The following is a 14,291-nucleotide window of genomic DNA, read 5'->3' as shown; positions in this document are numbered from 1 at the left end:
TTTATTATCTACAATACATATAATTTCATGAATGGAAAAAATAATATGCCCAAATTGAGGAAGAGACACATATAACACATGAAATATATATAAATAGCAATACAGTTATACTTATTAAATGTCTTTATTTTTTAACTTTACATACTTGCGAACTTCCTCTTTCTGAAGCAGATAGCTGGCATCACGAGTATGATCTGAGAGAGGATATGCATCAAAACCCATACTCTGTAAAAAAATTAACTAATAAAATATGCAAAATAAAAGTTATATAAACGAAATACATATTTTTTATCTTTTAATTTTTAAGTACATCAAGCACATTTTTTTGTGCAATGAGAGCTATAGTCAACATAAAATAACATTTGTGTAACTGTTAATTTTTTAGCCTATCTATTTACAATGCAAGACGAATTCTCCCTCGGATGATAAAATCTAATCTCTTTTTTCATCAACTTTATTTTTAGATTTTTGAAATAATATCTCATTTAGAAGAATGTTTTTAGTCTTTAAAAATCTACTGCAATAATCAATTTATTTAAAACAGAAGGGTCTTTTAACACTTTTCAGGTTCACTTAAAAAAAAAATCTGAAAACACTGCAACTTAATTTCATTATGCAAAATAAATTCAACAGAAAATAAAAACCAAACTTTCACTTAACACATGTTTTGACATTAAACTTTCTTCTGCTTCTACATAGACAGATATGATAATGAAGTTGCTTTATCGGACTAACAGCACTTGCTCTTCCTCTTAAAGATAAACTGCTAATTATAAAATTAATGCATAACAGAAAGCTAAGTTTTTTATAAAAAAAAAAAAAAAAACCTCTCCTTTCTACAAAAAAAAAGGGGGGGAATATAACGTAAACACCTAAGTAATGCTTGTGCAATACAATGGCAAGAAAGATGCCTAAAAATAACTGTTAATCATTTATTTTTTAAATTTCTTTCCTAATTATTTTTGCTCTAAATGTACTAGCCTGAATCTGGTAAATAATAATACTGATTTAAATTTCCCTTTCTGAATCTGATATAACAATAACATAGTTGCCTTTCATAAAACGTTTCAACTAAATGATAAATAAAATGTACTATGGTGAAAATGAATGCCACTTATCTTTTACGAAGAAAGGATTAAGATTACTAATAAATGCACACAGATGATCATTGTGTTCATGTTCTGTGAAATTCCCACAACAAAAGTGAATATGGAGGTAATTTGCCAAGTACACATCTTTATACCCTTTCTTACCCATTATAAATTTGTACCCAGTACAGAAATTTTTGCTTATGGTGGAATAAAAGCTTCCACTCCAATCAATCTTATTACTTAACCAAAATATTATTTCTACAGATACCACAAACAGGCATAAAATTAATAAAATTTTAGATTCTTTAATTCCATTCTTAATTCAAAAATCTGATTTTATCAGCTCGAATTTAGAATGCATTTACTGTAATAGCTTCTACCATAAAGGTAAATTATCCTTCACACAATTCTATGTTCAAAAATTTATTAACAAATGTAATGCTATTAATATACAAGGAAATATTATTGCACAATATTGAAAGAATTAATACTGACTATTATTGCAAGAATTAATTAGTAAAGGAACATCCAAAAATATTTTGTAAAAGATCTTTCCCATTTCTTTACCAATTTTTGAATAATATGCTCTAAGTACTTTGAATGACTAGGAAACTTTGAAATTTTATGAGGCAGCAGCATAAAGCATCTGAAGATCAATGAGAAGGCTGGGATTACATACTGAAAATTCTAACTATCTTCCCCTCCCTCACACCAAAAAAGAGTGAACAAATTTATTAAACTAATTTTTGAAGGAAGGGAAATAATTTTGAATTTTTTTTAATGAAGTAACAATTTTGGTTACACTTTACACACAATTTCTTTATTTAGAGGATAATGTAAAGCTTAACACTAGCTAATCTTTTAAAGACTCATCACTAACAACATTAAGGGAAAATAAAAACTCCCTTTTTAACACTCATCAGTTAACAACATTAAGGAGAAATAAAAACTTCCTTCTTAATGAATAACTGCAAAACTTAAAGGGCTTTTGCCAATAAAAATGTAACAAAACTAGAAGCTATTCGTTTTTAGAATACATGAAAAGAAAACAAGCACAATGCTTGATTATAAGACACAGATTAAAGGATAAAATAAAGGTAACCAAAGTATTTTATCAGACACAATATTCTGGATGCAGTAACTGATGAGTAATCAATAAAAAACTAGCAATTAAAAAGAGAAAAATAAGGCAAAAAAATTACAGTTAGCTAAAGCAGTGCAATTAAATGTTAAACTACATATTACAAGCTGTTAAATTAATTAGGTCAACAAACAAAGTTTGAATTTAATAATGCTATGGTTTTAGATAGTATTTGCCATGCTGTCTGAAATATGTCAGCATACAATAAAGATGACAGATGGATAATTAATCTCTGGTGAATAACCTTAAAAGTTAGATGTGCTAACATACAGTGAATTGTATTTTTACATACATTAAAAAATCACAAAATTATAAAGTTAAATAAACATTCCTTATAATTTTATTATTTTTGTGTATGGAAAACAATATTCACCTGTATTTAGCACATCATAAATTTTAAGATTATGCACCAAAAAAAAGTTATACTTAGATTACAGATTAGTGATAAATGAATCAAACATGAAAAACGAGTAAAAGTACAAACCAAGTAAAATATCAGTGCTTAAATTACAATAAAATACTTAGCATATTTAAAAAACTACCTTAAAATCAATTTTAAATAACAAAAACTAGTCTCTTTTAAGTACTAAAATAAAATAATATGAATGTCTTTTCCAAACAAATGGTCAAGATCTACATAGGAGTTATTAAAATATGTCTGGCAAAGTCTGTTAAAATATAGGCAATCTTTTAAAATGTGATGAGTCGTAAAAAACATTACAATTTGAGCATATGGGTTCATGGCTCCACTTTTTAACCATTTGAGGGGCGGTATATAAAATAATTTAAACCGTGGTAAAATTTTGAATGAATTGCAACTTATAGACCCTTAGGACACAAAATTGAGACTTTAAAAAAATCTAGCGTGAAATCCTGAATTTTGAGGGCCAGTATATATTTTATACTGGTGCCTCTCTATGACATTTTCACAGGTAGCTGACAATTGTTAATTTTTGTTTTTTCATCAATTTTTGCAAACTTTTGAAGTGCACCTATAGAGATGGGTGCTTGAGTACAGTTATGCAAGTCTGAAGGCAAAAAACTTTTAAAATTTCACTACAAATTTAAAATTAGAATGCCATGCTGCCTGAAATATGTCACACTTTGATGATGCCAGCCAGCTGAATATACTTATGTAAAATATGGGTAAAAAGATTTTAAAAGGGATTTAAATTCAATATTATTTTAGAAAAATTTTAGCAAATAATATGTATGCATTGATGCATGCCGTATCATGCTATAATTCAGCTAGTATAATGTTACAAGGAGATGTTACTCAAGCCAAAAATTTACAAAAAAAATTTAAATGAAACACTACGACTCAGCTGAAAAAGCTTTTTGAAGTTATTATATTTTATGCTTTAGATACTATATAAAAAGAAATTCTATGATAGCAAAAATCCCCCTACGCACACTTTCGATTATCAGGACTGGTTAGGGGCCCTTTTTAATTTTTTGTAAATATAGGTTGTAATATATCATTTTGTTCAAAAAGAAAAGCTGTTAAATGATTTTATTGTTTGATACACCTCAAAGCTCTTATTTCTATCAAAACTTTAAAAATATCCCCCCCCTTTTCTTTTCGTTCCAAAGATAAATGTTTTGCATCTAAAACTGGCCTTAGAAATATTTCCCTCCTTTCACTAGCTGTGAAGACTAAACCACGTATTTGTATCCTAACCCAGGGAGAAAATATTTTTATACAATTTGAGCATATGGAGCCATGAACCCATATGCTCAAATTGTAATGTTTTTTACGACTCATCACATTTTAAAAGATTGCCTATATTTTAACAGACTTTGCCAGACATATTTTAATAACTCCTATGTAGATCTTGTATTCCTTAGTCTCTCATCTGAAATTAACAAAGACCTAAAGAAAAAAATCTGCAGTGTACACCACATGACTTCCTTGTACAGAATATTAAATTATACGCATTTGTTTCTTGCATTTCTTTTAAACTTATAGGATTTAATTAAATCTACTTTGCCGACAGCGCATAAACCACAATAAAATAAAGGCATTCTTTAAAATTCACTCTATTTGTTTAACATAGCGACACTCTGGCACTAGGTTCACTTAACAGTATTATATTTCGTTCATATTATAACTCAGAATGCACAAAATGTATATCATTTAAAGAATAATCTTATCGTTGCCACATGTTCTTTTCAAATACTATAATAAAGCTAGAATGATGTAAAAAAGAAATTAAGCAAACAAAACAAAAAAGAAACAGTTTTTCACAGACGATTCAGTATTTCTCATTTAATTAATTCAGTTCTCATTTCGCGAGAAGGCAAAAATACATAAAAACTCAAAATATCTATATTAAAAATTACGAAGTAAATCTCAAACACTTATTTCCTCAAAAAAATTCCAGAAAGAATTAAGCATGATTTAATTGGCAATAATAAATGAATGCGTTATCTTTGTTGCTGCGAAGCTAAGTTTCTCTAGATTGGCAACAAATCCACTAGTCTCATGATTCAAATGTAAACAGCAATGGCCGTCATTAAAAAAAGACTTAGCGGCAATTAAACAACTTTAAAATTGCTGATAATTCTAAAAATATTGCACACATATTTACTAAAGGCATAAAATCCTTAACCGGAAGATAAAAACAACACAATTCAATCATTTTTAAAGCACAAAATGTACAATTTACAAACATATAAGAGTAAAGAAACAGATCACTGAGCCGGGTAACAGAGTGGATATATATATAAATATATTTATATAGGTTTGGTGCTGTCAATTGCAACCAAAATACGAGGTGCACATCTACATGTTATAGCAGTCCTATATACAAAATTTCAACGTTCTGAGGCTACTCGTTTTTGAGTTATGCGAGATACGTACGTACGCACGTACATACATACGTTCGTAGAGACTCCACAAAAAATTCTCTTCAGAATTAATTTTAAAGCAGTTTTATAATATTTTGAAGGAAAAGAGCATTTTATTCTGTCCTTACGTACAGATATCACGCAAAAACATCGTTAAATTGAATTCGATAGCGGTCAAAATGGATATTTTCGTTGAAACATGCTGCCTGAAACTTTTCGCGATTACAATACTTCCTTTTTACTTCGTACGAGGAAGTAAAAAGCATGCTTTCAAATCAGCAGTTTTCCCACTGCACTAAGAAATGGACCTAGAGTGCATTTCAATTTCCCGCACTTTTAGAGTTTTCCCTTTGTATGATGTTATCACAGTCCTTTTGTGAAGATGGCATGAACCTTGTGTGACAAATTAGTTGTCCGTCACCTCTTTTCATTTCCACTGAATTCTAGAATTTTGGAAAACACGAAACAACAGGTCTGTTTGGGGGCTAACAATGCCACATTTAACCCCTACAGTTGTGTAAAGTTTTTTGACGCCAGATGAGTATTTCTTGTGGATAATAGTATGGAAAAATTAATTAGTATGGAAAGAGTGGAGTGCTGAAATTAAAATTTTAGCTAAACAGAGACGAATGAGAAACTTAAGTGGTGTAAACAAGGAATAAACAGAAACTAATATACTTGTATACAGTCCTAGGACAGGGTCAGTAAACTTCCCATATCCCCATGAAAATAATATTGAATCCTAAACAACTTGCAAATTAATCATAAATAAAGTATTACATCATAAACTATTATAATACAAAGAAATTCTGCCATCTTACAGAGTAGAGAAGGAGAAGCCTGGTGCTGTCATCTATTAGGGAGATACCCTAAGTAGGGGTGCCGGTTGTGTGCCGGTTGTATACCGGTATTAAAAATGTATACATAATCTTCTTTTGATTATCAGTTTTGATTGAAATGCAGTAAATATAAAATGTTCAGAACATGTACATCCTATATTTTAAGATTGTGAATTTTTCCCTACCCTCTAATGGAATTTATGAATATTCAAACATGATACCTTTGAAAGAGGTATATTAATTTCATAACTGCAAAACATTAAGCATTCATAGGGTAGTGCTGCCATTTAGAATCAAAAGAAAAGTATAAAAACTTATGATTACAGCTTTTGGTGTAGAAAAATTAGCATTTTTTAGGAGGTTAAAAAATTGACAAACATCTGGTATATATTATATACCAGTGCCCTTCAAAGGGTTAAAAGGCAATTGTGCATGGTCTGAGAGTGAAATTTAAACGTAGTCTTAGAATTTAAACTACAATAACAGAATTCCGGCTATCATAAAAATTCTAAAATGTCTAGTGCACTAACAAAACATTATAAAAGATACACTTTTTTTTTTTTTTTTTTTTTGTTATAGCTTAGATATAACAGCATAAGTTAAGGCTCATTTCTGTGACAACAAACAGTTCCAGACATTCTGTCAGGAAGTGGTCTTGTGACAGAGAAGCAGTATTTGGATTATCCACTTTTCTCAGTTATCCACATGTAATGCATTAATTAGTATGGATAATTAAGAGTTAAGTGTAATTATATTTTGATTACATATAATGAGAGGTTGCTCTTTACTATATACGACCAAGATATGACTATATGTAATGAAAGTGATATACTTTATGGGAATAATAAAAATTTCTTTTATCATAAAAGATCTATGGGTATTTTTTTGTTATATAACCTGCCACTTATTTTGGCATGTGTGTACATGTGTAAACACACAATGCACATTTTTGTTATGAGTACATATACACATGATAAAATACACAGCAGGTGCATAATGGGAAAGTACCAAACTATGATGTCATAAGCCATTAGGCATTATTTTAATATAGTATAATAAATTGAGTTACATAATTTACTGCATTAATACATTTTAAAATTCCTTACCTTTATAGCATCAATAATATTTCTTGGACCAGTTACTTCGGAGTCAAACTTAAAACGCCCTTGCTGAGTAGCCAAAGCAACAGATGCAGAGATGACACCAGGCATTTTACTAATAGTAGTCTCTATTTTATGTACGCATGAGGAACATGTCATTCCACCAATCTGTAAGTGAAGAAAAAATTGTATTGATGACAAATAATTTGTTTCCCTTTTTAAATTTTATATGACTGATAAATCAATGATAAATATAATTAAATTTTTTACTAGAAGCAAAGTCAATATTATAAAACCTAAACGTCAAAATAAAGTTTTTAAAAATATTTATGGCCATGGCAACATCTATTATGACAAAAATCCTACAGGAGGCCCTTGTAATTAATAGAAAAGAAAGAAAAAAAAGGATCCCCCTCAGAGAAATGAAATTTGTCAAAGCTGAAAATAAATTTACAATCAATTTCAATCAACTACAATACATTAAGCTTTATTTGGCAATAAAAGCAAAGGGTAAGAATTTTATATCAAGTGTTATTTTATACAAAGTGTTTTTAGCTGAATGTTTTATACAAAAGAGATACAATTACAAATCTTTTACAGTGCAATATCAGTTTTTCTTTTGCATAATTACACCTGCATTATTGTAATAAATCCATATTTTAAAACTGAAAAAAGATTTCCTCTCTTAGTTGCTTTCATTGATTTTCAAGAGGGGCAGTTTCTTAAAATTTGTACAGTGAAGCTCATATGCATGTGACAACCCTGTTAACACATATTCTTAAATTTCTACTCTTATCTTTCAGCTACTTCAGTCTCCCTTGTGGCTCATTAAATAGAACAGACTTCAGTAGAAACTGCTAATATTTCATAATTTTACAGTTTACTTATTATAAACTGAACATCAGTAAATTATTTGCATGGTGTCACTTCATTCTTTCAAGTTTAGAACAGATAACTCGAAATGGTTTCACTTATCTTGAATTTTAATTTAAAATATGAAAATATATGTTAGAGTCCAGAACTCTCTTAACTGACTTATATATGTATTACAGTAGAATTCCAGAAATCTGCAAAGCTTGGGACCAAAAGTTGTGAGGATTTTAGGATTTCAGGACATAAAAGATAAATCATAATATTCAGACTAAAAAAGCAAAATAAATAAGGTGTATTAGATACATTTAATTAAATTATTATACACTATAACAATAATTTACTATGTACATTAATTATTAAATATATAAATTGATTACATTATATTAGTATTCATTTACATTAGTGCTTACAGGAATATTTAAAAGCATTAGAGATGTATTCAATAGACATAAAAATAAGGGATATTAATAAAGCATAAAATATTTCATTTTTTTCTACATGTTTCAAACATTTTTCTTATGGAGGTTTGTTTTAAAACTTTAGGGTGCTACAGAGTAAGTTTTTTTTTTTTTTTGTTTTTTTTGTAAATTATATAGAGTCATAATCTCTTGCTCTGTGACACAGCTTTGTTGTTCTAAAAATTTTAGGTATTTTTCACCAAGTTCCAGACCCTCATTAAAAGATATTTTCTCACTTCTATCAAACTCACTATCTGTGTCGCTGTCAGAATTGCCTTCTTGCTGTGACGAGTTTAAAACAGAACCCATAATTTCATCATCAGCATCTGATATGCCAGCGTTGGCTCCTCTGAACACATCATCCATTTAACAATATCTTCTTCCTGCAAAGCCTTCTCATTTATTTTTTTTCGAAAATAAAAGCAATTCTCTTGCTTTAATCCTTGCTGCACTGACCTTAAAACCAGAAAAATTACTGTCATCACTTTCAGTTTCAATAAATGGATATGGCCATACATTATGCCAGGCATTTACTAATGTTGTTTGGGAAACAGAATTCCATGATTCAGTTAACAAATAAATGCAGTCTTTAATGATGAATTTTTTTTAATATATATATAATCACAAAGTGGAATAGAATGGTCACTTGAAAGAATGTTTTTCAGAAACTCTGATTTATAGTGGCACTTAATACTGTGTATTATGCCCTGGTCCATTGGTTGGATCAATGATGTAGTATTTGGGAGCAAAAAAAAGGGCCATGACATTATCACATGTTAAAATAGTTGCATCTGGATGTGCAGATCAATTGCTTAACAACAGTAAAATCTTGCAATTTGATGGTAACCCTACACTGTTACAATGCCTTCTAGCCTCTTTAATAAAATGTTCCATTCAGTCATAAGTTGTTTTGTGAACCAGGAATTTTTATTACTCCTGTAAATCACAGGTAAGGATTTTACTCCTTTCAGAGCTCTGGGATTGGTGCTTTTACCCACTACCACTGGTTTAAATTTGTAAGTTCCAGCTGCATTGCTGCATACTAAAATGGTAACTCTTTCTTTAGCATCTTTCACCCCTGATGGTGCACTTTCTTCACTTGTCACAAATGTCTTTCTTGGGAAACATCAACAAAAAATACAGTCTCGTCCATATTAAAAACCTGTTCTGGGCTAAGATTTTCTTCTGCCACTAACACAGAAAATTCATCAATAAACTTCTCTGCAGCATCTTTATCCGCTGAATAAAATAAATGAGGTGTAAAATCAATGATGTATCTATGTAGAATGTTTCAGTATGCCTAGCAGATATCCATCTATGGAGCCAAATTATAGATCACAGAAATTTATGCTAAAATGATTGTTTCTTCAATAACGAGGTAGTGTCTAAGTGAAATTAAGAATTCGACTCTCCAGATATTTTATTATGCGCAGATGGAAGGGTAATTAAATGTGCACGCACAAAGCACACAAAATTATTTTTTTTTTTTTTAAAGTTGTTTGTGGCTTTGGAGTCTGGATTTTAGATCATTCCGGATATTGGAAGTCCGGATCTCGAACTCTGTACTGTAACAACACTTAAATTAACTTACATGTAAATTTACTTCTCCATATTCAGTTGTATCATCATCCAACACAGTACTAGGATAACCAAGTGCAGTGATAGCTGATGCTATCTGTGAGGGCAGGATGTATGCAGGATCATACTTCACCTCTGCTTTTTGTGCCATCAAAGCAACTAATACTCTGTGGATACCTATTGGGAAAAAAAAAAAAAAAAAATCCATGCACATTAAATAACTTTTTCTTATTTATTAAGAGGCTATGTACCAAGGATTTTTTGGGACAAAAATGTTTACATTTTCCTTTAATACATTTAAACCATTTTACCTGTTTTCCTACATTAGTAAGTCAGCACATAACACACAATAAACTGTGTAAAATAATGCATTAATCTATTGAGATGATTTAATTATGTTTTGAAAATGAAATAGCTACATGGAAGAAAAATTTTCTTGAATGACTGTTGAATTTAAAAATTATATCACAAACATTTAAACAATGTATTAATATACAACAATATACACTAACAACACATTTGGATTTATTTTTATTTTTTAAAGCTACAGGAAGCAAAACTGTTCAGTCATGATGAAATTTAACATGATAAATACAAAAAGACATGATAAAAACTGCATAGAGTTGATCAGTTTGCCAAGTAAATATCACTCTAGAACTATTATACATTACTAATATACAGCCACCTAGGTCACAATAAATGAGAATAGTCAGTCAGGTGCTGTTTCACATAAACATCAAGTGTTACCCAGAAGCATTTGCAGTCGTACATTCTACACCTGCTCCGTAGTTCATGCGTAATGCAAGACATTCGATTAACAAAAAAGCCTAGAGATCTGACAGGTCAAGAAAACTATGTGACACTACACAAATATTTCCTTTAGATAGTCACTGCATGTGAAAATGCATTATTTTTCTGAAATATAGTTGAAACAAATTTGGCATCACTGACAATAAGAGAAATCATTGCTATATTGACTGCTTTTTTGTCCTTCATTTTTAGCATACTTTTTCATCCTTTCCCAAGTTCATTTCTTAGGTTGATTGATATAAGCATGAGGTTGTTCATAGCAACCCTTCATTCCTCATGCATGCTAACCCACAGGCGGCATCTAGAATACCCGTACAGGGGGGGGGGAAACAGAAATATTGCCACTCAACTATCAATACATAATAATTTATTCTTTTGTAAAAGAGGTCAGCCCAAACAATACATCAAATACATATATATACAAGCAGGGGGTATAGGCAACCCTACTCCATAAATTTAGACACACACACAAACAAAAAATTTCTTGATATATCTGCAGATAATTCCTAATACGATTAAATCATACATAGGGATTATGAGATCTCATTAAAGTTTTCTCGCCAGGCCAGGATTTTCTAAGTTACCAAGTCAGTACAGTCCTTGCATATTCACTGGATCCTCATATTTCATTTTATAAGCAGTTGGCAATTTTCCACTTTTTTTGCCTTCCTTAGAAAAGAAACTAATCCATCATCTCTGAGACCTCTGAGATCTTTTCCATCGTCTCTGAGACCATCATTTGCCCCCTTCCTACAACGGCTGTTGTTCATTCCCATCTTAACATCAACAAAGGAGATGACATATCACAATGATTGATGCAGAAGCTTCACCAAATAAGGCAGAAAGAAGTACAACTATGGCTGCTGCCATATACTTCTAAATATAACAAAATTTCATATGATTCATGCAAATGACATCAACTTGCATCTATTATTTGTGCATCATAACATTGCCACAGTGAGGTAAAGGATCATCATAGATGACTGGATATGATAACAATGGTTCTTTACATGATATCATCATACATGGTAGATTCTCCAACATAATGATTTGGGATAAGCAGTGTTATCACACCACTATCTGGTACTTCGAGCCAAGCAAAAATAATCATTCTGTGTTAAACACAAACTCTGGATTAATGTATTTATAGTTCCACAACTGGAACAAGAGTAAAAACTGCTGTTGTGCAGAAGAATTATGGCAAATAGAAATGTATATAGCATACAGAACCTGGGATACACACACACAAAAAAAAAAAAAAAAATTATGTATGTGTGTGTGTGTGAGCACATTTAAGACTGCTATTAAATTTAACAAAATCCTTTTCGATAGCAATATACATGTTAAAAATGAAAGCTAATTCATGAGATAGTTGCAATAATGGTTGTCTTAACACTTTGCTTTACTTTTGCTACTTTTTATTCATGATAAAATATTTCTAGAGACAGACATATACAGCAAAATTAGCGAAAGATGTGTAACCATTCTTAAATAGTTACACTAGCACGTTTTCTAATTTTGTAATATAAAGATAAAAAGAGCAGCAGTTGGAAAGCAAGTAAGCAGGACCATGAAACAAAAAGAAAATATGCAAAGTTTCTAACATGAAGATTTAGTTAAAAGTTATTCAATTATGATTTCACTTAAACCTTATTAGCTAATTTAACTTTCATTTTGCAAATGTTACTATTATTGCTGGTTGAGGAGTTTGTAAATGTCTGCACATTACCTAAGAAACATGATAATGATTAATTTTTGAAATGATGCAGTAAAAGAGACTCTTTAAGCATATCTATTTTTAAAGTAAAAGGGAAAATACCCAGATTAAAAAGGAAGACTAATAACCACACTAAAGTTAATGCTAAAAGAAAAACACTTTCCAAATTTTGGAATTTTGTGTGTTTTGTTTAAAGAGGAGGGGCTCTCTAATGAGCTAATAGTTTTCACTGAGAGCACAGAAAATAATTAAGTAATAATTTTGCATATTTTATTCCTTGCTAATATTGTAAATTGTTCATAGCAATAAAGTAATTGATTATTTATTTAACTAGTGCAGCTAAAGACATTTTGTATTACCTCTGAATTGAAAAACTACTTTTCTTGTGATATTATTTTCATGAATTCTATACAAAACTAATTCATGCTGAATAAATTCAATTACAAATTTTCAATTTTTCAAGCATCTCAAAACAAAATTACCACAAGTAATCTATTATCACTAATCTATATTATTACAATATAAAATAAATACTACTCAAAATTATATTTTAAACTACATAAAATTACAATATTGAAAAGATTTAAAATATATTTGATTTAAACTTGATTATCTAAATATACTTAATTTTAAACTATTTAAATTTATAATGTTGAAAAGCATATTTAAATTATACCTGACACTAGAATTTTTATATTCAGATTTTAACAAAAAAATTACATTGTTTAAATAAAATTTAATTAGTTTAAAATTCATATTTTTCCTTGGTCAAGGAGAAAAAGTGATAAATTGATTTTAACCTTCTATTTTCATAATATTTCGTTCAATAGCAGCTACACATGATGCACAAGTCATCCCAGTTACCCGTATGAAACACTTTTCTAAATCTTCCTCAATATCCAGGTAAACATCAGCTTTTTTTTTCAGTGGTTTCCCATCTGTGAAAATAAAAAACCAAAACAAATTCAGTCTATATATCCTGAACGTCTAAAATTAAATTAAACTTTTAAATGCACTAACAAAAGCACATTTAACGTTATATATCAATAATGTATTTCTATCATGTCAAATCAATTTAAATGCAAAAACATCTTTTAAATGCTAAATGAAATAAGTTTTCTATTACTATTAACCACAATATGTCAGTATTCCATGTTAGACTCTATATTTTACAACACACAAAACTGATCCCCTTTTCACATTACACATAGATTTTTAAAAAAGTAGCCTTTTATTAAAAATGAAAAACAAAAATTTCTCTATAAACCTAATTTACATAAAATCAATAGCAAATTAATAAAATATCTGCAAGAAATATGTAACAGATAAATTTAATTAGCATTTTTTTTTAATTACTCAGCTTAAAAAATATACTTATTCGTATGCCTACATTATAGGGGAACTTTAAATGAACTAAGATTTATAGATTTGAAATACAAATAATAAATATTGCAATTACTAAAAAAATACCTATGAACTGACATGCAAATATAATTTTACTTAACAAAAATGTCAAATGGGAATTTCCTTAATGTCTTAATTTCAATACATACATTAAGGAAATTCTAACATAATAATTTATAATTAATCCACAAGTTTAAAAAAAATGAACTAATAATATAGGAAGTTATGAAGATTTCTTTTATTGTAAGAAGTGACCTAAAAGAAAAACTTATTTTGTAGCAGCTTTAATGGGAAACAATATCTTCAAACAAGAACAATGTAATAATTACTGCATATCAGAACAATGTGCAGCAATTACTATAAATGAGTCATTCTTTTCTCTCAGAAGTAACAAAAAAGAAATAATGCAATTTAAGTAAAAAGTAAAGCA

General features: G+C 29.4%; 1 protein-coding gene across 2 annotated transcripts in view; it reads right to left on the bottom strand.

The window, feature by feature from the left end:
• ATP7 (copper-transporting ATPase 1) overlaps nucleotides 1-14,291 on the bottom strand; it is an 82,257-nt gene that overhangs the window by 51,667 nt on the left and 16,299 nt on the right. For both annotated transcript variants that reach the window (XM_035356475.2, XM_035356476.2), the window contains exons 4-7: nucleotides 13,258-13,395; nucleotides 9,944-10,107; nucleotides 7,028-7,189; nucleotides 146-225 (exon numbers count right to left, since the gene is read on the bottom strand). In XM_035356475.2, the coding sequence (XP_035212366.1) occupies nucleotides 146-225; nucleotides 7,028-7,189; nucleotides 9,944-10,107; nucleotides 13,258-13,395 (544 nt within the window). The remainder of the gene's footprint in view (nucleotides 1-145; nucleotides 226-7,027; nucleotides 7,190-9,943; nucleotides 10,108-13,257; nucleotides 13,396-14,291) is intronic.

Source organism: Stegodyphus dumicola, chromosome 3 (assembly GCF_044657685.1).
Source record: "Stegodyphus dumicola isolate Sdum_Otavi_A_Nest chromosome 3, ASM4465768v1".
NCBI lineage: Eukaryota > Metazoa > Arthropoda > Arachnida > Araneae > Eresidae > Stegodyphus > Stegodyphus dumicola.
This window is presented reverse-complemented; position numbering and strand designations above follow the sequence as displayed.